General features: G+C 40.4%; 3 protein-coding genes across 3 annotated transcripts in view; 1 reads left to right on the forward strand and 2 right to left on the reverse strand.

The window, feature by feature from the left end:
* Positions 1-2,380: 2,380 nt before the first annotated feature.
* Positions 2,381-3,377, reverse strand: LOC115233015 (probable ribosome biogenesis protein RLP24). Its single transcript, XM_029803224.1, has 2 exons — positions 3,230-3,377; positions 2,381-2,917 (listed from the first exon to the last, which is right to left on the reverse strand). Exons 1-2 carry the CDS (start codon positions 3,308-3,310, stop codon positions 2,471-2,473), a joined length of 528 nt encoding a protein of 175 aa, XP_029659084.1. The 5' UTR covers positions 3,311-3,377; the 3' UTR covers positions 2,381-2,470.
* Positions 3,378-4,367: 990 nt separating this feature from the next.
* Positions 4,368-13,193, forward strand: LOC115233006 (neither inactivation nor afterpotential protein G). Its single transcript, XM_029803213.1, has 9 exons — positions 4,368-4,746; positions 5,230-5,432; positions 5,725-6,084; positions 6,258-6,428; positions 6,503-6,656; positions 6,777-6,898; positions 7,083-7,266; positions 7,392-7,602; positions 7,697-13,193. The coding sequence occupies exons 1-9, from the start codon at positions 4,626-4,628 to the stop codon at positions 7,830-7,832; spliced, it is 1,662 nt and encodes a 553-aa protein (XP_029659073.1). The 5' UTR covers positions 4,368-4,625; the 3' UTR covers positions 7,833-13,193.
* A 2,917-nt stretch (positions 13,194-16,110) lies between these two features.
* The window catches only part of LOC115233010 (zinc finger protein chinmo), a 41,736-nt gene continuing 34,239 nt past the window's right edge, over positions 16,111-23,607 (reverse strand). Inside the window, exon 8 of the mRNA XM_029803219.1 lies at positions 16,111-17,228. Within this exon, the coding sequence (XP_029659079.1) occupies positions 16,996-17,228 (233 nt within the window). The 3' untranslated portion in view covers positions 16,111-16,995. The remainder of the gene's footprint in view (positions 17,229-23,607) is intronic.

Raw genomic sequence — 23,607 nt, forward strand, 5'->3', positions numbered from 1 at the left:
GCTCCATAGGTTTTGAAATAAACCAGTTTATATCCAATTTCAAATATACCGAATAGTGTTTTTTCGGCTATTGACTTCGGTTATTCGAAAACCTATAGAACGAACTACAATAACTTTGTTCTCATTTGAAAGATAATTTAATTCTCTACAACTTTTGTTTCGGTACTTTTTGTTAAAAGACGCATACTTTCCCTGATATTTGTAAAAATGTAAAAAATAACCGCGATTTCAGAGGTTTTTGGGCGCTAACTTTTTAAGAGAATAGAGAGAAAAATGAGCTCCAAATATTTTTTTATTCTCCTCGGAACTTAGAAATATCTTGATACGCGATACGACATACGCAATATCGAATTTTGAGAAACAGAAGTTTATTCTACTATAATTTTCCTATAATTTTGTAATTTTTTATAGAGTTTTAATCATTAACAGCATTAATTAATTCTTTCACGTTCATGTGATCGTCCGGTAATAAGTATATTGTCAGGTTCTTGCAAAATATTATACGAAAAATCGAGATATCTCTTGCAATATTGGTTGGAGCGTAGAAATTAAGAGTAAAAGTTAAGAGTTTCTTTTATATTTCGTGGCGTGCTATACAGGACTCTAATTAAAAAACCAAAAATGCGAAAAAAATCTTCTTATCCTAATACTTGGATGTGTCTTTATACGATATGCGAAAAATTATGATTTCCAAAACGCGGAGATATATTCTATTCTATTATAATTATTATATTTTCCTATAGTTTTAACCGTGTTCTTTCGAATCCATAGAGTTTTAATCATTAACAGCTTTAATTAATTTTTTTTACACAAACACATATTTATAAAATTACTTACATATTAATTCGAATTACCCGTTTTTTCAAAATCGATCGAAGCAAAATTATACACATATACTTAATATTTGAACTGTCAAATACGCGACTCTCAGCCATGATAAAATATATATTAAATATATTATTACACATTCTCATCCATTCCCGATCTAAAGCAACAACACTTTGTTGTTTGCAAACCCAATCGATCCGAAACCGATCGACGTTGCGTTATTAGTTGATTTTAGCCTCGAAACGATGCCGACGTCGGCGTAGCTCAAAGATCGATTCGTCGAAAAGATCGGTCGCAGCGTGTGTTCCTTCACGAAAAATCTGCAAGCTCACGCCCGTGAAAATATTTTTTGTACGCGTAACACAAGTGTGTCCCGTCCGAACTCGTCGGTGTTTCCTTTAGACGCGTATTCCTACAAGGCATTTCGTCTCGTGTGCAAACATCGCGCCGTGGTTTGCCTGGTAATTGCTGGAAACACCTCGCGAGTGTTTACAGTGTCATCGACAGGCCCGGTCACACCTCGCCCGTGCGGGTTCTACGAAAGCTCGTGTCACAAAGAAGTGATGCATGGTCTAAAGTATAATCTGAGAAATTTTGTATACGAGATTCTATTAAACGAAAGATCTTAAAAGCTCGATTAATTTATTTGGATGATATAATTTTAATACGCAATATATTCGTGAATTAAATGGTTTGTGTCATAAACCGTAAAATAAAATCTTTTTTTATGTAAATTAAATTTCATCCTTTCTCTTATATACGAAATAAAAGAAAACTGTGTATTAATTACATACAATAAAGCTTGCGTATATTATGCGAGTTATTCGGAATCAGATACATTATTGATCCTATAATTATATACACAGTATTTAATACACAGTAAAACTTGAAAAAAGAGACGCGCACAATGCAAGTAATTGTCACGGATGCTGCAATCTATTGCACAATTATAATATAATGGAAGAGCATTATTTATTCTTATTACAGCGATTATTTATTCTTATTATTGGCAATGATGAGAATATTATACACGACTAGTATATCTTTTGCAAAATGCATGGACATCCATAAAGGTTATAATGGATGAACATTTATAGGCATCATACAAGATGAGATGAACGGAATAAATTTCAATCTGCATAAATCGTTCCTTATGGCTCCATCTATAGAAACTTCTTAGGAATAAGTCGATTTCAGATGATAAACCAAAAATAATTTAAAAATTAAATATATAAAATTTGTTTTCCTTCTTTACACTCGTTTTTTAAAAAGATGATACAATGAATACAGAGTTGAACAATAAAGAATTTTAATGTTATTTTTAATATTTATTCGGCTTTTGTATAGTTTTCTGTTAATGTGTTACATAAATAAAAAATGGATATTAGAATTTTTTTTATGTAGTGTAAATTATATACATAATTATATAATAGTTATAAATATATAAATTCTATGTCTATAAATATTAGAAATAAACTATAATGTCGAATTTTATTTATGTAATGCAAATGATTCATTCTTTGAAATTTCTGAGAAGTTTTTAAAAAAGAAATTGGATATATCAACTTATAATTTATTCCACATAATAGAAATAATTTGTGAAGTACAGAATAAAACAATATACAAAACTATATTTAATAATTTAATTAGCTTCCATTTCCTCAGCTTCTAATTCATTGTTAGATTCTTCATCTATATACATTTGTTCTTGCTCTTCTTCTGCTTCTTCTTGTCTCTTCTTTTCCTTAAGACCAGCAGCTGGCGAGCGAATAAGAGACAAATTACGTTTCACCTCCTTAATATCTTTCTCTTCTTCCAATTCCCTTCCCTTATGTAACCGCTGCATAATGTGTAAATTCTGCCGCTTCTGCCTAATAGTCTCTACTTTTTTCATTGCTTCCACAGACTTGGTCCATAATTCCCTGTTATATTTCATAGGTATGTTTCTTCTTTTTTCAAACTCGAATGATGGATCCACTGTCAATTCTTTGCCAACCGTTTTTCTGTATGCTTTAGTCCATTTGACTTTCCTGGGATTCTTCTTTTTCTTAAATGCAGCGTGACATTTTGAACGACAAAATTTGAATATCTGTAACATTTGTAAAATACAACAATATTATTTAATAAAGATAATCGAAGATCTCATCAAAGATAGTTATAACCGCGATTATTAAAAGAATAAATGAAAACAACGATCTTTTCGAAAGGATTCAGTTTCTATTTCTGAAAATAAATAAAATATGTGAAAAAAATTGCCGAGTATTCTTACAATTAATATATATTGGAATGTTTACGAGACGTATAACCTTATTTCGATACTAACGCATTATGCACTGCTATTCTCTCCAAATTTATATCCTGCAATTTATATAATCTTTAATTAACTATGACTCTTTCTTACCTTACAATCATTCCTCACGAATTGAATCCCATGTCCCGGATATATCCGGGATGAGCAAAAATAACACGATTCTATACGCATTTTGTAAAAAGTTCTGAAAAGTCTAGCACATGCAAACACATGGTCTGCTAGTGTTTCTAAATAGTTTCTAGATGAAATCACAGATGGCGAGAGGTATCTCGATGCCCGTATATCGACTATTGTCTCGAATTATCCGATATATCGGAAAAGAATTTCAGATAGTACGAAATACATATTTGACATTTTATATTATTTTTTTAAATAAAATATGATTAAATATTTTTAACATATAGTGACAGACTGTAACAGACAATTACATTTTAGCAAACTATTTTTGATAGGCATAATTCTTTATTTTTAGACTAAAAAAAAAATATATCTCTGTAATTTTTAACAAAAATGAAAAATATCTATAGTTTTTTAAATGGAAATTTTCTAAGTTTCTATGAATTAATGTTTTTTTTTCCATGCGTCTCTAGCATTTTTTAAGAGGTCTGATTAGCGCTTCAAGAATTCTGTCGGAAAGTATTATTACCCAAATCGATCATAATAAAAAAATTATTAGCATTTCTTATATAACAAAAGTGTAAAGTTTGTACAACATACTTACAAACTTCGTTTTTTACAATTTTTGCTGAAACTTTCTTTTAATATATTAGGAAATGCAAAACTTTTTTTATATAAAAAGAGAAACACCAGAATTTTAAGAATAATATGCTAATGTCAAAAATTTATTTTTATTTTTGAACAATGCTTCTTTCTTAAAGAATCAAAGAATGTACGCAAAAAATAGATACATCAGTAATGGCAATATAATGAAAAGTTAAGAAAAGATAAATTCGTCAATAGGTAGTTTAAAATAAAATAAATACATTGATGCAAATACGTGATGCATCTTTCTGATAGATAGTACTATCGCGCGTAAAAATAGTGCAGATCGTTTATCTTATATACAGAACATTGTTTGACACACAGAGAGTGTGATCGAATAGTTTACTTAAAGTCTAATAAAATGCTACGTGAACAGATTTATCCTGTAACATTATTAAAAATTAGAATATAAATCTCATATATATTTGTAATATATAAACATGTGTGTGTGTGTCAGTGTAATGTGTGACAGATAGTTTTTCCGACGTAATAATTACATATTCCCGCGACGCTGTTGTCTCGGACGTTGGCGCGATGCTTCGAAGCGGCTCGACTTATAGACAAGTATCGATTACAAACGGAGAGCTACTAATTTAATATCGGGATCGAACGCCGTAGCCGTTATAGTTCCGCGTTCGTCTCGCGAGTTGTCTCAGTGATACCGGGTGACGACTGTTGACCGGACGTGTTCTTTTTCCGCGCGTGTTTTTGGTGAGGAGAAGACATGTGGGGCCACATATTGATCTCAATCGTCATCCTGCTAACGTCGTTGCTCTATCATTATCACTTCAGCGAGCCGGCCAGCATTATCGATTATCCCGAGACGCATTATGACTACGTCGTCGGTGAGTTCGCGCTTGTCGATTTACATTTATCGGCATTTTTGTCTTCTCCGCGATTCCAGCGCACTATTTTTTTCCTCCTTCTCCTCTTTCCGGTGTCTCGCGAGATACACAGTATCGATTTTTAATCAAAGTGGATTTGCGCACGTCCCGCAATGACAAATTGCATTGCACTGGATTGAAGCACTCTTTAGAATAAATAGAAAATATCAATAACAAATCATTCCTAGTCCTTTCGTAAAGATAAAATTGATTGCCTCCATTGTGTCAATTGCAAATACATAAATTTAAACATTATTAAAGAGAAACAATTTTTTTCTGGTTTAAATTTATTGTACAAATCTAAAACTTGAAACTTAATTTAACAAAAATTTCTATAGCCATATTGTTTTGTAATGATGGTAACATTTCGTCCATATCATGATGAAGTAAAAAAGCTACTGAACTTTACAAACATTTACGATAAAAATTATTATTGGATTTAAGTCGGCGCTGGTACGTCCGGCTGCGTGATTGCATCACGGCTCTCGGAAATGTCAAACGTGACCGTTCTGCTCGTGGAAGCCGGCGGATATTTCGGATGGACATCGGTTATACCGCTCTTAGCGCCAATGATGCAGGGCACCGAAGTCGATTGGGCCTATAAAACGGAGCCGCAAGTTTTCTCGTCCCGAGGATTCAACGGCTATGTAATTAAAACTCTATCTTCCGGTAACTCCCTTTCGTGTGAAAGAACGTGAGAACGGTTTCCGTAGCGATCTTTTGATACACAATGTAATTCACAAAGCACCAAGATATGGCTGTGACTGTAACATTCTGTTGAATAATAATATTCGCATTAATCTCTGTCTAAAAAAAAAAAGGATTATGCCAAATTATAAATTATTGTTTTACGCCAAGTGTAGGTAGACGAAACATTTAACAAATTCGTATTTTCGTATTTTGTATTTTCGGGCTCCTTCATCGGTCATGTTTGTTTAGAAACAAAACTGGCCGAGGGGAAAGGGATTGGGTGGGAGCGGGCAGCTTAATTACCTCGTCCATTCCTTCGGGAGGCCCGAGGATTACAAGAAATGGCCCAAGGGCTGGTCACACGCCGATTTGCTCCCCTACTTTCAAAAAGTGTCCGATATTATGAACGTTGTCCCAATGCCGGAGGAAGAGTATCTAACAAAGGCCTTCGTTCTGGCCGAAGAATCCTTGAAGCTGGATAACGTATCCCTGCGGAAGGCAATGTACACCGCGAAGAGAGGTACCAGGTGGAGTACACATCACGCTTATTTGCAGAAGGCTTGGAATCGCAAGAACTTACATATCCTCACGAATACGCTCGTTACAAAGGTACAACAATTTTGAAGTTTAGTATTTCATGTGTCACACTATAATCCTTGATAAAATGCATTTTACTTACTAATTTCATCACACTCAAAAATTATTATCAAAAATAATTGTTCACCTTTTAGCTTTCTAACTTTGTTCATATAGACACATCCCTTTGATTCGATTTTTTACAGATAGTTTTCAAGAATAATAAAATCGATGGCATTAAAGTGATGTATAAAAACGGTTCAACCGGGAAAATCGGCGTGAGAAAGGAAGTAATCCTTTGCGCAGGCACTGTCAACACTCCGCAGTTACTTCTGATCTCCGGCGTAGGACCAATCAGCGAATTGGAGAAGCATAAAGTAATAAATTAGAAATATTACCGTAAATAAATTTTTCAATCTCGCATATAAAACGGTAACGATTCGATCCGCAGATATCTGTAGTACGAGATCTTCCGGAGGTAGGCCGAAATCTGTTCGATCATCTGAACGTGCCCGTTTACGTGAATCTGCGAGAGCGCGTCAGTATTACGCTCGTGAAATTGCAAACTGTGCCGGAGGTGTTCAATTATTTCACCTTCGGAACCGGTAATATGGAATAACGCGCTAATGATCGGCGCGATCGTTTATCCGCGATATGCCTATTGACGCATTCCGTGCGGTCGATGTAATCTCGCCATATACCTTTTTCCCCGTTGCATGTCAAAGGATGGTTGGCTACTAACGGCGTAATGGGATTGGGGCGTGCTAATAACAGTGGCCTCCTTCTCTTCGGAATAGCGTCCACGGAGGAAAAATTGCTGAAGGCCATCTCAAATTTTGAGACCGAGGTGAGTGAACCAGCCAGCAGCTACGTATTTAAATTTCAACTAAGATTCGTAGTTTCTGCTTTTGAGGGAAAAAATTACAAATTATGTAATTTGATTGAAACATTTTATTCATAGCGATTATATTATTTGCATTTTCATCAAAGCTATATATGTCGATCCAAAAAGATTAACAATCGATTATCAGACGTATAGGTCGCTATTTCCGTCGTATAACGATAGCATGCACGAGGGATTCGTTTATCTCGCGTCGTGCCTGCAACCCAAGAGTCGCGGAAGCGTAACATTAAGATCTAGCGACATCCGCGATCCGCCGAGAATCGATCCCGCGTATCTCCAGGACTCTGACGACGTCACGTGCACCTACCGAGGTAAATGGTCCCTCAAAAAATTTTTATTGTCGCTGAAAAAGTTGTGGAATTTTCTTTAGCACGAATTTATTTAAATTAATAATCAATCTTATTAATAATCAATCTCTTGACGATTTTCCGGTAAGCTTTAAACTTCGCGCTGGAGACTCTTAATACGAGACTCTTTCGCGAATACGGTGCCAAGGTCCACATCCCCGATTTCGAGGAATGTCGTCACTTACGACAGGACTACCGGGACTTTGATTATTCGGAGTGCGTCATGAGAATCGCAGGGCTCACGGCTTATCATCCGTGCGGCACATGCAGAATTGGCGCGGTTGTGGACGAGGAATTAAGGTGAAAAATAGGGAGCGTTTACTATTGTAGGACACATTGTGTGAGACGAGATCAAGCGGATTAATTGTAATAAAAATATAATCTCGTTCGCCAGGGTAAAAGGCGTGAGTGGATTAAGGATAATGGACGCCAGCGTAGTGCCGTCTCCGATTTCCGGTACGCCGAATTCAGTTCTCATCGCGATGGCCGAACGCGCATCCGACATAATTCTGGATAGAACGTTTTATTGAGAATCGAGATATTCATTATGTGTAATATGTATATATACGATTTATATTAATAAAAAGAAAAGAAATAACATATACGTAGTTCAGGCATTGCAATTGTGATTAATCGTCGATGATCGATTGCAATCTAGGAAAAACAGTGTTTAAGGGGAGACGAATGAACAATATCCATGGTGCTCCAAGTTTTTTGTAATTTATAATTAATGGTAAAGTTTTTCTTTTGTTTTACAGTAATCGAACAGTTATTAATAGTCTCTAATTAAATTTCGATTAATTTTTATACAAACAAAAAGGGTGAGTTACACTCAACGGCATAGCCACGAATCCCTGCCACCCCGTTCGCGCTCGGAGTATAAAGAAAAAAAGAAACTTATATTTTTTTACACGTTCTCTCCGTTAAAGAAGATTTCTTTCACCCCAGTTCCCGTCCGGGATCGTTTGCGATGTGTGGCAGAGTTTCGACGTTCTTCCTATCCCACTTTCGCATCTTGCATTTCTCTCTCTCTCTCTTTCTCATGCATATCCATACGCAAATACATATACGCTCTTTTCTCGTCTTTCCTATTTCGCTTTCTATCAGTTTTCACTTCTCTCATGCGAATCCGTATTGGTATTTCTCCTCGCATCGATCGCTTTTCTTCTTTAGCTCTCGCTCTTTCTCGCAAGCACTCACACACACATACGTACATATCCACGCATACCTTTTGTCGCCTCTTATAAATAAAATAGTTCGTAATATATATATCTATATATAACGCGAAATGTCGTTTCGTATTTTCTCGAAAACACAACTATGCCCGTGCGCGCTTCGCTCATACCGCAGATAAACGAGCCCTCTCGGCGTCTCGCATCTGTTGTCTCTCCCCCTTTTTTTTTTAGCTTCTTTCTCTTCCACCCCATATATATAGTAATAATTCGTAACGTAAACTTAATCTCTCAACTTAAAACAAAATTGGTAACCACGTATTCGCGGCGCACGCCGCGAGTCTCGCGTCCGCGCCGGAAAAACCTTCATTCATCCGCGAGTGGATGAAAAATGATATGAATAAAAACAACGTGGCACGCGAATCGAACGAAAAAAAAGGGACTCGTAGACCGGACGATTTCCTGAATCGTGTTATCGGCGACGAAACGATTTCGTTCGTTGACAAATTTGTGCGCTACGAATGTATCGTGCCGACGCGACCCAGAAATACCGAGAAACCGAAGTGATTCGCGCTAATCCGATACGCATAAGTTGATTTGATGGCAAATCCGATTACGCGTTTGCGATTTAGAAATCGTATAGTCCCCGAGGGGCTATAAGATGTAAGATAATTTGGCGCAAATCAGCGAGAAACACGCGAGACTTCCCGGGGAAAAAAAAAAAAATATTCGCCATGTGATTTTGGACCTCGCGGTATTTTCGACGCGCCGGAAGGAGCTCGCCGGACGTGCACCGCGCCTCCGGATGCATAAACGCCATATTTCTTTTTTTTTTTTTTATTATTTTACTATAGATAGAGTTTTTTCTTGCTTTAGTTTTTGTAGAGAATGCAGTCGCATCGCGGGACCACGACGACGGGGATCACTTAAGATCTAAACAAGTACTCCTTAATGTTAGATATATAACTATCTATTTTTATATGTATATATATATACTTTTTTCATATATATTTATATTGAAAAATGAGTGTATTCTCTCTTTCTCTCTCTCTTTCTCTCGTTATCAATATAGGGATAGATTATCAATTAATTTGCAATTGCGTGTAACATAGACGCGTCCAGCGCATAGAAACATAAATAAATAAATATAAACGGATGTATTTACATTATACTCAGGTAGAAGAGGGGGAGGGGTATGTGATATCATGGAAGGTCCGATGGGATATATATATTTATATATATATTCCCTTCTCTATTTATCTTCTCTGTCCCTATCTTTTTAAATATATGTATATGTATGCATATTAACGTATAAATCTCATTCGTCTGTTGTCTATTGTACGATGCCGGTATATCTACTTTACCTCGGTAAATATGCGACAATGATAGAAAAAACAAAGAACAAAAATAATACTTGGTGAAAACAGAGGAACCGGAAAGGAACCGTAGATAGCTATATATATAATATGCGCGTAACTATCGGTATACATATATATAAATATAGATACGGAGTTCTGAGGTAGAAGCGGTTTCGTATACTTATCAATATGTTGTATCATTATTGTGTGTGTATAAGTATTGGTGAGAGGTCTGCATGACTATCGGTATTCTCCGAGTATCAGGTAAACAACTTGCGTCCAACGAAAAAGAAAAACTCGCATATCTTCGCCATTGACATGACGTTGAAAAAAAGAAAATGAAGGAAAAACAGAAATTAAACGGTAATCTGATAAATAGATTTAATAAATTTGACAATTGTTCGTTGATCAGAGAAGGAGAGGATTCTATTGGCATTGACGGTGATCCTCGCGTCCACCGAGACGAAACGAAAAAAGTAAAGCCTTAATTGTTTCGTACAAAATTCATTTTTCAAGTAACTACGTTTTACGTGTATGTACTACGTTTAAATTAAAGAAAAATTACTAAACTCGGTGGGGGATGTAAACGGCCGGTCGAACGGATACTAGCAAACGGAAGGGTTGATCGGCGACGAGCCGCTCGAAAGGGAAGGGAAAGTAACGAGAAACGAGGTGAAATAAGTCAACGAAGAATAAATATATATAACAACGAGAACATACGCATACGTTTGACGTTTGCGAGAAAAGGATTCGCGTTGAGTCGCATAAAGAAACTCGAAAAAAGCGCGTGGACCCGCTATATATATATGTATGTATACGTGTATGTATAATTTGTATGTATAATAACCGCCGAGACGCGGTTACTATTTTCCTGCGGACGACGCAAGGCCGTCGAGCGGGAAAATTGCGAGAGAAAATCAACGATAAGAATCCGGCGGTGATTTCTGTAGCGAGCGATCGAAAAGATTCGCGGCGATCATTAAACTCACGACAATGTATAAGAAAGGCTTAAAAAAACAAAAAAAAAAACGAACACACCTACACAGTCCCTACTATACACCCGACTATTGCATCACTTGATTTATTGATTTATGTTTATTTAAGAACCTTATCGACTATTATACTTTGTAGTTTGTACTTGGTTTTCATATTCCTGAGAGAAGGGCTCGCGACGCGTCGCGCGCCGTTCGTCGACGTTCTCGGGAAAGTCTCTGTCCTATCATTGATAGCTTCTCTCCACTATTCTCTCCGTGTCTTCCCCATTTTTCTCGATTCCTATTCCATTTCCCGAGACGAGACGAGACGAGACGAGACCGGCAGCGCGACGCGCCGATCCGATCTTGCAAACTATCGCTTTACTGTGTTATATACAGTGATCTTTCGTAAGCTTCATTCTGTGTGCACCCTGTAAGTCGTATGTGTGAGGTAGCATTTGTACTAGTATCTGGCAAAGTATTGTGATCCGTTATTGCGGCGGCCGCGGCCGTTTTGGACGCGTCGGCGACGCGGCTCTCGCGGAGGCCCCCCGCTCGGCCTCTGTGGCAGTGGTTTTTGCATATTTTACGTCAACGCCACGACGAGAGATCAGTCTTATTGTTGAGATAAGAGATAAGGAACGGGTGCGAAATAGACGCGCGCGACGTCTCGCCATCGTGCCTTTCGAGGGAGTTCGACGCGAACGTCGGTCCATCGTCGATCTTATCCTCGATAGTACGATCGCGAGACCTCGATCGGGTCTTTATATCGATGAGAGGTGTACGAGAGGGATATATAAAATTGTCATCGCGTTGGATTCCATGAGCGAGGACCGATCATGGTGGTACGGTCCTCGACGACGAGCTCGTATCCCCGACGCGTCCGGCCGCAAGGCGCATTTGGTCTCTTCTTTTTTTTTTCTATCATGTTTACCTATAATTTACAGCGTGTATAGTAAGTTCACAAAATCCACACGTCTCCCGTCTGTCTCGTTTGTTAACCCTTAACATTACGTTTATTTTGTACTATAAGTCGCGGCCGGGAAACGAGCCGCTCGTTCCCCGGACGTTCGAGGTCCCGCTCTGCGACATCGTTACGCTATGCGTTTGTCTATTTGTTTGTTTGTTTGTTTCTTCTTTTTCCTTCACCACTTTTTGCCCTCCTCTTCTGCATTTTTCTTCTTTTTGCTTTTTTTGCTTTTTCATTTTTTTTTGCTTCTTCGATTTTAAATAATGCTTATGCGCGTGCGTGATACATGTACTATGTAATCATTATCCAACTACGGTATAGTACTATTATATACTATACGAGCAAACGGTACAGTAGTTGCCAGTGCACTCTCTGCGCGCGGTGTATGTGCAGTGATGACATTCAATTTTGCTCCCTCATTCACGTCACGCGGGCAGCCGTATTTTTCTCTCCATCTTTCATGAAGCTTATCGCTGCCCTTTGCGACGCGAATGATAACGAAGGTTCCCCGTTGTGCGGAAAGCCCGTTCACACCGTGACAATCGATAAATCGACGTGCTCGAACGCGCGCAGTTTCCAATATAGCAAAACTAGATCGAATTATAGCATAATATTGTTAATGCGACACGATGATCTTTCTGAACCAACGCGATCGCCTCTTTAGTGACGTTCGAATCGTATGCAGAAAAAGCGGATCGAAAAGAAGAAGTGTAAGACTTCCCTTTTTGTCTTTTCGTCACAACTCATGTTTATATTAATTTAGAAGATATTATTTAACAAATAATTGGAGCCAAATTTGTGGAATCAAGCGTCCGTTTCGATTATTTGAATGAGCTCACACGCACAATTTTTTTCTTCGCATACGCTTCTCGAAAGCGCGCGCGCACGAGCGAGCCACAGTGTGAAATCTCCCTCGCGTCTCGTGTCAAGCCTTGTGTCACACACGACATCTATAAAGGATTCTCAATCCGTAAAACACATATTATAGAAACAACATGCAACATTTTATCCTACGCCGTGATACAATAATGGTACATACATACGCGTACGTTTGCGCGCGTGCAACGCGCGCAACGCGTACATGCATCGCGCGGGTGTCGTGTACATGTGTAACGTGTACGTGTGTGTGTGTGTGTGTATGTTTGTTTTCTCTCTGCGTGTACATATATATACATATAGACCAAGTATAATTTTTACACCGGATATAACCGGACCCGAGGACCTTGAAAATTTTGAAGACGAAAGCGCGCGCGTCTCGCACTTTCGACTTTCGGCCGCGGATCCGATCTCTTATACGCGTACCTCGACGAAAATCGACCGTAACGACGAAATCTAATATATTATTCTCGAGAGCCCTCGAGACTCTCGGAATTGACGCGAACAAAATCGGAGAGAGAATCGAGGAAAAAGGAAATAACAAAATAATAAAAATAAAAATTTCGTTCGCATACGGACGCCATTTCGACAAAATTCATTTTGAGCAAAGCGATACGACGAAATCGACAACAATTTAGAAAATCGAGTCAAACGCGGATTTTTCGAAAGACAAGAGACAACCACCAATGAAGCTAAGTTTATCGCGAAAGGGATACGTAATTTCGGAAGAAAAATCGGTCCGAGATTTCTGGCCGCTCCAAATACATTTCCGCGTATAGCCAATGTCGCGATAATATAATAATGTGACTAATTCTAAATTCATTTTAATTCTACGTTGATTATCTTTTAGGTACGTGTGTTTTTTTGTAATTTCCTCGACTGTAACGTTGCCCTCTGTTCTATCAATGTGTATGTGTGTGTAAGTGTTGGGTAAGTGGAATACCTTTACTACGTATGCGCTCTCCTATAATCCTTACGTATAACCAAACAATATTAAACCCTGGGTTTAACCGCCTCTTCCCGTCTGAAATTCCGCGCCTGACATTATTATCTTAACTTTCAAATTTAGCTCACTGCCGATATAATTGGATCCTTCTACTTCTTAAACTTAACGCTAATTCATTGTACCACTTAAAGGTATCCTTTCTCCCTCCCGTCTTTGTTGTATGCCTCTGCTTAGCAGAACAGCCGAAAACAATAGATATATTTATATCATTATAACTTGGCATACGCGACCGTATCTATTTACACGAGCATGTGTTCTGCGTGATGTCCATGCGTGTGTGTATGTATGTGTCTCTGTCGTCCATTTCCTCTCTTTCTTTCTCTCCATCTCCCCGGTGTGTGCGTATGTGTGTACGTGTTGCGCGTGTGTGTATGTTCCTATCTTCATCACATACGTAAACGACACATAACATCTTTGAATATCCTTCCCGCGGCTTCTCCCCGTGGAATTAACTTCCCTATGACTATGTAATCTTCGTCGTCCAGCATCATCAATCCCATCCCCGGTTAACTTCGTGCGCCCTCGAGATAATCGGTGTCACCTTCGTCGGAATATAAATTTCGCTTTTTCTCTATCGCTATTTCTTGTCGTTCATCAGTACATCGCCGACTTTCGGCAATTAACGCTCTTTCTTTCCGCGTTCTCGCTCGCTCTCTCGCCACCCTCTTTCTCGCCTCCACTTTCAGCGAGTGAACGCGTCGCAATTTTGACAACGGACTTCGCAAATTTGGCTCTTCCTCCTTTCCTCCGAACCATCTCGCACGCGAAAACATCTTCGCGAAAAACCGCGCACGCATTTATTCACACGGCTATTCGCTAAGACTTACAGTTGTATATACGTACACTTGTGTTACTTTATAACGCGCCCTCGCAATAAAAATGGAAAGAAAACAAACGGATGTATTATACTAATAGATAGACATCATCGTATGATTCGAGGATCTCGGAACTTTTCCCGAATTTCCTGGAGCTTTTGACGAATTCTGTTGGCGGGATGAAATTAATCGCGGCGGAGAGTAAATGCATATAATTGACTAGCACTGGATAAATTCGTACTGATTTACGATGCGAGCGAAGATAGATCGAAATTGGTTTGACTGTGATTAACAAGCTCCGAGATCCACGATCTTGCGTTACCCTACGCCAGGGTAGCAATGGCAGGAGAACTGCTCCGACACTAACTGGACAAGTAGTAATAGTAGTAATGGCTGTACGGAATGTACAGATTTTTATTATACAGTGTAATCATATAGCTATTGTGTTCCCTGTGTGTATAATGCATTGCAAAACAATGAGGTAGTACTGTCATACTTTTTTGGCAGAGTATACGCGCGCGTGCGCGACGAGTGCTCGCGTACATATTTGGCGTATATTGAATGATATAAAAAGAAAAGAAGAAAAAAAGGAAAAGAAAAAAGAAAAACGGAAACAAAAATGAAATTGAACTCTCTCTATCTATCTATCTATTTCTTCGGGTTCTATCTCGTGTACTATTGTATCCCCGGCTCGCGCACGACGCGCTTTAAATACTAAATAATTCTCTATATATCATCTATTGTCTCTGATAAACTTACGGTATAGGCGGTATCGTTGTGAGAATAACCATTTAAACTTTCTGCATAAAACAAAAGGGAGAACAAATACAACGGAAAAAAAATAAGAGAGAATAATCTGTATAAAGTGTAAATACTGTAACAAGTAATATCGTGGGTGCCATCCTGACTAGGAGTATATATCTCTATATATCTATACATATAGGTAATGTGTAATATAAATCTATTGCATTGATCACATCTCTTATACAACCGGGATAGCAACTATTTCGCGCGCAATCGCGCGCACTATTTTCCTTCACGTAATCGATGGCTCTATACGCTATATTCTCGGTACGCGACTATTGCTCTGCGGACAAAAGTCCGCATCTTTTTAAACATTGTAAACAGGTAACAAAGTGGTAGTGATTGTTTCGCCGCGGGATTTAACCGCCGCTGCGAGAAACTTCCGTGGCGAACGCGAGTGGACGCGTTTCTAATTATTATTATTTTAGAAAAATCAATGTGTCAGCGTAATGATGTATCAACGTGAGATTATATTGCTCGTCTCTCTCGCACCTCTTCGATGCGCGTTCGCCAAAAAGTATTCATCGACAGTCGTGCGTCATCCCGCGGCTAATCGCACGATAATCATCCGTCCTAGTAATCTCGTAAATGTCATATAAAATCGTATCTGTATAAAAGGTCTGCGTGTCGTCGGGTGTCATCTCGGCGCGATATGTGTGTGTCACCACGATTATTATTATTATTATTATTATTATTATTATTATTATTATTATTATTATTATTATTATTATTATTATTATTATTATTATTATTATTATTATTATTATTATTATTATTATTATTATTATTATTATTATTATTATTATTATTATTATTATTATTATTATTATTATTATTATTATTATTATATAGCAATCAAAGTGTGTGTCATGCGTGTGTACGAACGGGCGAAATTAAAAGCTGATGTATCCAGAGTAAAGCGTCTGGTTTGGCACTGTGCGCATGTAACGTCTATAACGTCTCGTTCCGAATATATTATATCGCTCAAGTGTCACGATCCCATAGGATCGATTCACCAACAGCGATAATAGTAGCGGAAATAAGTGAATGGTTAACGATGAAATATACGACGGCGGGTGTAATTGCCCGATATCTACGGTAATGATGAATTATCTGAAAAAACACTGCGCTTTTCGCGCTGCGATTAGTTTACCTGAGTTTGCGTTGTTCTCTCGTCGCAGTCGTCTGCGTCGTATATGCTAACAATAAATGTCTCCGTGTGTGAGTGTATATTTATACGCGCTCTGTTCGCTCCGCTTTTTACCTTCACTCGCTATCTCTCGCCCGTTTAAGAAGCTCCTAGCGTTCAATAATTTTTACTTGACCGTTGCACTTTCATTGACTAGTTTTGTGATTCGCAGCGTTTTCGCGAGCTTATCCGTGCTCTTCCGTGTGTCTCTTCCTCCGTGAAACGAATCTTCATGGTCGTTTCTCTCGTTAACGCGTCTCGACGGATTTTTAAGGAGCGCACGGGGAGGAGGAAATTGTCCTCGCGACGAGGAAACGGGACGGCGTTCGCTGACGACGACGAAGGGAAAACGAAGGTACCTACTCTGCAGCCTCTCCTCTATTTCGCATCTCTATCCGCGGTCCGGTCTCGCCGTCAGCTCTAACGGGATGGTCGCCGGGATCGTTGCTTCCGGTACCACCGCGCGCGGACCGCGACCTCGACGACCGCGGTGGCGACGGCGAGGACGACAGCGACGCCGAAGACTTTGTTACTGGGGCACGGTGTCCGAGACCGAATGATTGGACTGCTGGAACGTCTTCATGTCGAGCTCCTCCTTGTGTTCCCGCGCGATGTGCCGTCTAACCGTGTTGTTCCTGGTGAACGTGCGCGAGCAAAACGGACACGGCACCCTGATACCCTGATGACGTTGCCGTACGTGGGCGCGTAAATTCGTCTCGTAACCGTACAATCTCTCGCAGAAGGGACACTTCAATTTTTTACCTGCAAAGATAAAAATATGCGTTTATGCAAATCGATCGTTTATAAGTTGACGATTTTACGGAGCTATCATGTACAAATTGCCAGCAATTTTTTTTTCGTTTCATTCACATTATTCGTATATAAATGATGAATTAAATAAATAGTTGTCGCAACTGATGTAAGAAAATACAGGTGATATACATATGACATGGCGATTAAAATATTGATAGAGATACAGAAAAATACTTAATAGAATTATCTCAAACATACATGATGTATTATAAATCAGTATTATATAAAAAAACAGTATCTTTTTGGGGGGATAAAGTTTGAATTTTTTCACGATTGCTCGATATTCTGCTAATCATAGTTCTACGCATATACGCGCGTGTAACGCCACGGCGAAACCTTCGTGGAAGGAAGCGTGGATGCAGATTGCGCAACCCAGCCTCTCTCTTTCTCTCGCATAGTTTTTTCTGCCTGCGCCTCGCCATTAGTCCACCCATGGGCAAGAAGAAAACAAAGTTCAGGCGAACGATTCATGATGGAATGTTAGGCCAATGCCTCCGAGATTGTTGGCGCGTGCAAGGCTATCCTCTAATAAACTTCCCATCTCGGCCCGATTAACTTGCGCCCGAAGTACCATTTATGGCGATCGGCGGTCCAGCCTCTTCGCGAGGGCGCGCAACCGATCTCGCGACTGGTATAAATTTCGTGTAACGTCTTCAAAGAAAAGATATGTCTTCTGCATATTTTTTTATGTTAAATTTCAATATTTAATCAGAACACGTTCCTACTATTTTTGTGTCTTACAATATATAATATTATATAATTCGTTTAATTAAATTGGTATTTCGTTTTAAGAAAATATAATGTTTTTGTATGTTTGAAGAAGTTAAATTAGTTTGCTAATGGGTCGGGCAGGTGAAATCCAACGCGTAGAAACCATACGCTGGCTGACATTACCGCTAGACATTCAAGAGAGATATATATTCCCCGAGAGAAATATATAGCAGATAATTAAATGCTGCCACATTGTAGGTAAGCTGACTCTATATGTTAGAGATATACAATCCTATGAGATTGTAATAGCGCGTTCTTCAAAAACCTTCACAGAAAGGTGACACAAAAAAGCTAAAAATAACTAAACATCTGAATTGAACTTGAAAAAATACTGTTAGGCTTGCACAATACATCTATGACAAAAAATCAAAGCAATTCTTTTGTTCAGTGCCATTAGCGTTAGAGAGGCTAACGTTATACGAGTCGACCATGACTCGGTGACTCGACCCCTCTAGCCCAATGTAGCAAGAAGCTCATTGTGGCACCGAAAAACTGCGCACTCCGTATCTTCGAACAAAATATATGTTAAGTCTCGTTAATCCGTTCGAGACTTCTTTTTCTCTCGAATTACAAAGAAAATGTGGCGATTCTCCAACGTTAACGCGGTCTCATCGTGTGACAACTGTCCGGTGACGTCATTGCACGTGCGCGCATTTATACAATAATGACAACTCGTAAAGTAATTCTACGCTAAATCACAATCGATGAATTGGGCGAAATCGTGTTTGCGTTTTACGACCGTAGCCGAGAATGGGGCCATTCACCAGCTGCGTGACACACCGTGTCATTACTGAAATTATATAGATTAATCGGAAACTCGACTCGGCAAAGAACCGAAGAAAGAAAGAAAGGAAATAAACCGTCCATCGTTGGATGGCCGTGTCCTCTCCTAAACGAAAGGATTGCTCGCTCGTCGTTCAGGTGTCACAAGAAACGGCAAGAAAGACGCGAGCGATGAGAAAATATGTTCGCGCACAAACGGGCCAGTCGCACGCTAGACTGTCGTAAAAAATCGTTACGGCCACATGCAACGCATAAATAATCGTGGGCGTGAGTGGCGCACGCATGTATGCGTACGTGTGCGCGCATGTCGTGGGGTCGGACGTAATGATCGCCACCGGATAAAATTTCGTACAAAGAAACTGATTTTTGGAAAATTCCTTTCGAAACATTCGCAACTTACGAGATATTTCTTAATCCTTCAATTTTATCATTTTTTAAAATCATTCTTGGCACAATTATTGAACGGATATTCTTTGATAGTTATCGCGTGTATCATTTCTCGTCACTTATGCAAAGACGAATAAACATTGCGCGCGAATTTAAGATTTATTTGTCTGATGCGAAAATTGTGTTCGGTGTCAACCTGACACGTGGAACAAACGAGCACATTTATTGTTAAACGTGTGCTGAAAATACGGTCGAATGATGATACAGCCGCGGCGAAAACATGCGCGCGCGCGTGTCTTACGTGCGGCCTCTCGGCGGCGGATAGCGCCTAAAAATAGAGGGCCATGGGCATCCTAGAAAAATGTAAACGGGGCAGCTCTTCGGCGGGTCTCGTGCAGCTGACTACGAAATTCACAAAGGACCCGCGCGCCGGAACAAAGGCGCGCGTACGCGCGAAGACGCCGCAAGCCGGAAGAGAGAGGAGTAGCAGCCGGCCGGCACCGAAGGAGAGAGAGAGTGCGAGAGGAAGCGGGTTTTGCGAAGACGATCATCGGCAGGAGAAAGGACGGGCGGGGGACGAAACTACGAGGGATAGGTACGCCTCTGAAACATGCAGAAACGCAAAACGGTGCCGGCCAGGAAGCGGGACGACCGCGCTTCTGGGAAAGGCATCGCGCCATCTGCGCCGTCCAAGAAATCACCGATCCGCTCGTGTATTTATCGATGATTACCACACACACAGACATACACAAGTCCAGTTCCCGAATGTATTAGGGTACGAGCGGCACCCAAGTATCTCGCACGCGAATTCCGTTCGAGATCTCTGCCGCGCGTGAAAATTGATCGAGAAATGTCGCAATGTGACGCTCCGAATCTTGCGACACGAATTCTCATCCTTACCTTCGCACGGCGCGTTATTATAGTAATAAATCGTTATATTACGAAGGGTTCGAACGAACGGCTCCTCGGAAAATAATTAAGCGATCCAATTAGCCGGCCGGGTCCGGGCTTTCGCTCGCGTCTCGAATTATCGTCACGTCCTGAGAAATCCCGAGGACTATGAGTCGATGATCTGGAAGAAGGCGAAGAGAGATACGGCACGGGCTTCCGATTCTCGGAGGAATCGTGCGTGTTTGGGCAAAAGGGCTCGAGAAAAGAGCGAAGAAAAAGAAGGCCACGAAAGAGAGGGCCCGAGGGAGGGACGGGCGGTTCGGAGGCGGCAAAATGGAAAGGTTAAGTTACGAAACGCAGCGGCAGCTTCCAAGGTCTCCCCCGCTCCAGTTTCTCCTGCTCACCGGCCGCCGCGACGACGACCTGACCCTTTTTCCCCTTTTCGGCTGAATGGATCGAACAAACGTGTAACACGCGAGGAGTGTGACTCTCGATACACGCAGCCCTACCGCAACGAGCGCCGCCTTCGCTCCAATCGATCGCGGCCACGCCGTTGCTGGAGCGTGTTATCACTATATCAGAGCGCGGCCCGTCCTCGGCCCTCCGCTTCATTTTCGTCCCTCCCGGATGCGTAGCGCGCCTCCGTTGATATCTCACGCGCTGACGCGTGGCGTGAGCAAATTGGGAAGATGGAGGGCGGAGTGATCTAGTGCGAGATGATATCGTGCGACTCGAATGCGTATTTCAGAGAGAATGCGAAATGGAGAAGAGGGGGCATGATAATGATTATCTACTTCGAGACGAAGTGAAGAGAGAAGTAAAGACGAGAAATATCAGTCCCGATTCCGGATTTTGTTATAAGATTCCATTACGTAGAAATGGAGTTCTTAAGCTGATCGTGTGTCCACCCTGCGGAAGGTTGAAAATATGACGGACAAAGAGAATACGATATCGTGCGTGTGCGTCGCTGTGGATATCGTCGGGCCTTGACACATTTCATTCGGTGGCGCCAAACTGGTCGCCGCTCAGACGAGCCTTCGCTCCGAAGAGGAGTGAAGAGGAGGAAGAAGAGGAAGACCAGAAAAGAGGGAGAAGGAGGGATAAAGGGACGGGCGAATCGAAAGGATAAAACCGCGGGGCGCGATAAGAGCGACGAGGACGGTGAAACCAAAGGCAACGCGATGGGGCTCTAAAGAGAGGGGGAGAGAGAGAGAGAGAGGAAAAAGAGGGCCGAAATGGAGAGAGATAGAAAAGGATGAGGGAAAGGGGCGAGGCGGAGGAAAATCAATGTCAGGCAGCGCGCGTTGCAACCCAAAATCAAGGGAGGCCCAGGCCTCCCCCACTGTTCCTATGCCAGCTTAGCATTCGCCGGTCGATTCTGCAAGGGATGGTGGGTTATGGTGCGCACCCTCTCCCTTTTTTAACCCCTCGGAGACCGGAGTAAACCATAACCTGCACAACGGTCCACTTCCCGGGCCTCCCTGAATCGCGATGTCTTTACGATTGCAGGTACGGTATAGCTTCGCTTGTATATCGGTATCGACAGCGATTCCTTTAGAATTTTAACGAGAATACAGATTTATGGACGCATCAGTATGGGTAACTCTCACATAACAACATTAATAGCGACACCATTAAGTCATGGTAGGAGAGCCTACCATAATTCAATCTTGTCACCATTAATGTTGCTGAAAGTAAAGAGTGCGCATCTTGATGGAAGGATGATCGTCTTCGCTTAACTCGTTAAAGCGTCCCGCAACCACTTTGCGTTTCCGAAATGTACGCGTTGCTGAGAAAACGAGGCTGCCCCGACAGGGAGTGACGAAGGTCTTCCTGACCTCCTCAGGGCCATGAACATCGAGTTGCCTCGTTGAAATTCTGGAATACTTTGGCCATGAAGTCGACAAAATCCGGTCTGCTAGGGCTCGGAGATAGTTAAGAAACGAAGGGAATTCGAAGAAAGGCCTCGATTATGCATCTCAGCTTACTATGCATGACTAAGCGAGATATATAAAAAAATGAAAAGAATTGCAAAATACGTCGATTTAAGCATCAAAACGCATCTCAGAAATTTAGAGAAAATTAAGGCGGACCAGAATAATAAATTAGAAGAAATTAATTTTTAATATAGCGCCTTGTTCAGAGAATAACGCACTCATCTCTTTGCAAGAAATTCGGTTGACCACAAAAATCCGTTTCCACTGCGCGCGGAATAATTTAGAGAATGGATCTTTCTTGGAATCGCGTAATATACACCGACGTAAAGAAATGACACAACGATTATACGAAAATACAAGGTGCGATATTTCGTTGCTGCTGTTGTGTAGACAATCAATTTTTAATTAATAAATTTGATTCTTCAAGAAAAAGAGAGAGAGAGAGAGAGAATTTTAATTCAAGTCAATGTGCCGTAATTATTATACCGTAATTTCCGAATGCGTTATCATAGTGTAATTATTATCTCATCGCGAACACGCAAATTCGCGCAACGTATTCACGTCCGTTCTCGTGGATTACATCAATCAATTTTTAATTAATAAATTTGATTCTTCAAGAAAAAGAGAGAGAGAGAGAGAGAGAAAGAGAGAGAATTTTAATTCAAGTCAATGCGCCGTAATTATTATACCGTAATTTCCGAATGCGTTATCATAGTGTAATTATTATCTCATCGCGAACACGCAAATTCGCGCAACGTATTCACGTCCGTTCTCGTGGATTACATCCGCCCACGAAAGCTCGTCACTTCCTCGCTTCAACGCGCGCGGGCGTGCGTTCTGAAAAAGCTGAGCGTTCCCGAAATGTCTGCGTGCGTGTGTCGCGATGAAAATAGTGTAGACATAATGTTCCAGCGAGACATGCGATTTTACTTTGGTCAGGCGCGAGAATCCCGGGTTGCGTCATCTTACGCGTACGCATGTTTTCCCGCGTGTGCGCACACCCAACACGTCCAGCTTATGTGTACGAAGTTCACGAAATTTTGGCGGCACGTGCACCTACACATCGGCGCGGTGCGTGTCGCACGCGCTCGCGCACACACGCAACCTCGTGCACGCATGCATTCGTTATTGATTGGTACGCGAGCGAGTAGGCCCGACGCGAGGAACGCACGGCGCCCTACGCCACAATATAATAAAAAATGAAGAAAAACATATTCCGAAAATGCAGACACCTTCATAGATATTTATTCGCCCTTTTTATTATATCCTAACACATATATATGCATAAAATAATTGCTACCATATTTCTGCACTACTGATGCTAGTAAATTATCAACTTCATCGAAACAAAATGTCACGTATATAATATTTAAAAATAAATACATTAATTAATTTTTTTATCATCGTACAATCAAAAATCGCAGTTAATTTTGTGAAAAAAAGCGCCACATTAAAATAATAATAATAATATATTAATACACCAATTAATTTTTTCTGTAAAAAACTCGTGATAATGTATATATTACGCTGATAAAAGAATTAATTAGTATTTAAATCGC

This window comes from Formica exsecta, unplaced genomic scaffold, assembly GCF_003651465.1.
Source record: "Formica exsecta isolate Colony F162 unplaced genomic scaffold, ASM365146v1 scaffold155, whole genome shotgun sequence".
NCBI classification, from domain to species: domain Eukaryota; kingdom Metazoa; phylum Arthropoda; class Insecta; order Hymenoptera; family Formicidae; genus Formica; species Formica exsecta.

Coding starts and splice junctions, on each gene's coding strand:
- LOC115233015 (XM_029803224.1), bottom strand. CDS start 3,310: ATGCGTATAGAATCGTGTTATTTTTGCTCATCCCGGATATATCCGGGA. Junction 2,918..3,229: donor TCGTGAGGAATGATTGTAAG/GTAAGAAAGAGT, acceptor CAAATGTTACAG/ATATTCAAATTTTGTCGTTC.
- LOC115233006 (XM_029803213.1), top strand. CDS start 4,626: ATGTGGGGCCACATATTGATCTCAATCGTCATCCTGCTAACGTCGTTG. Junction 4,747..5,229: donor GCATTATGACTACGTCGTCG/GTGAGTTCGCGC, acceptor ATTGGATTTAAG/TCGGCGCTGGTACGTCCGGC. Junction 7,267..7,391: donor CGTCACGTGCACCTACCGAG/GTAAATGGTCCC, acceptor TTTTCCGGTAAG/CTTTAAACTTCGCGCTGGAG.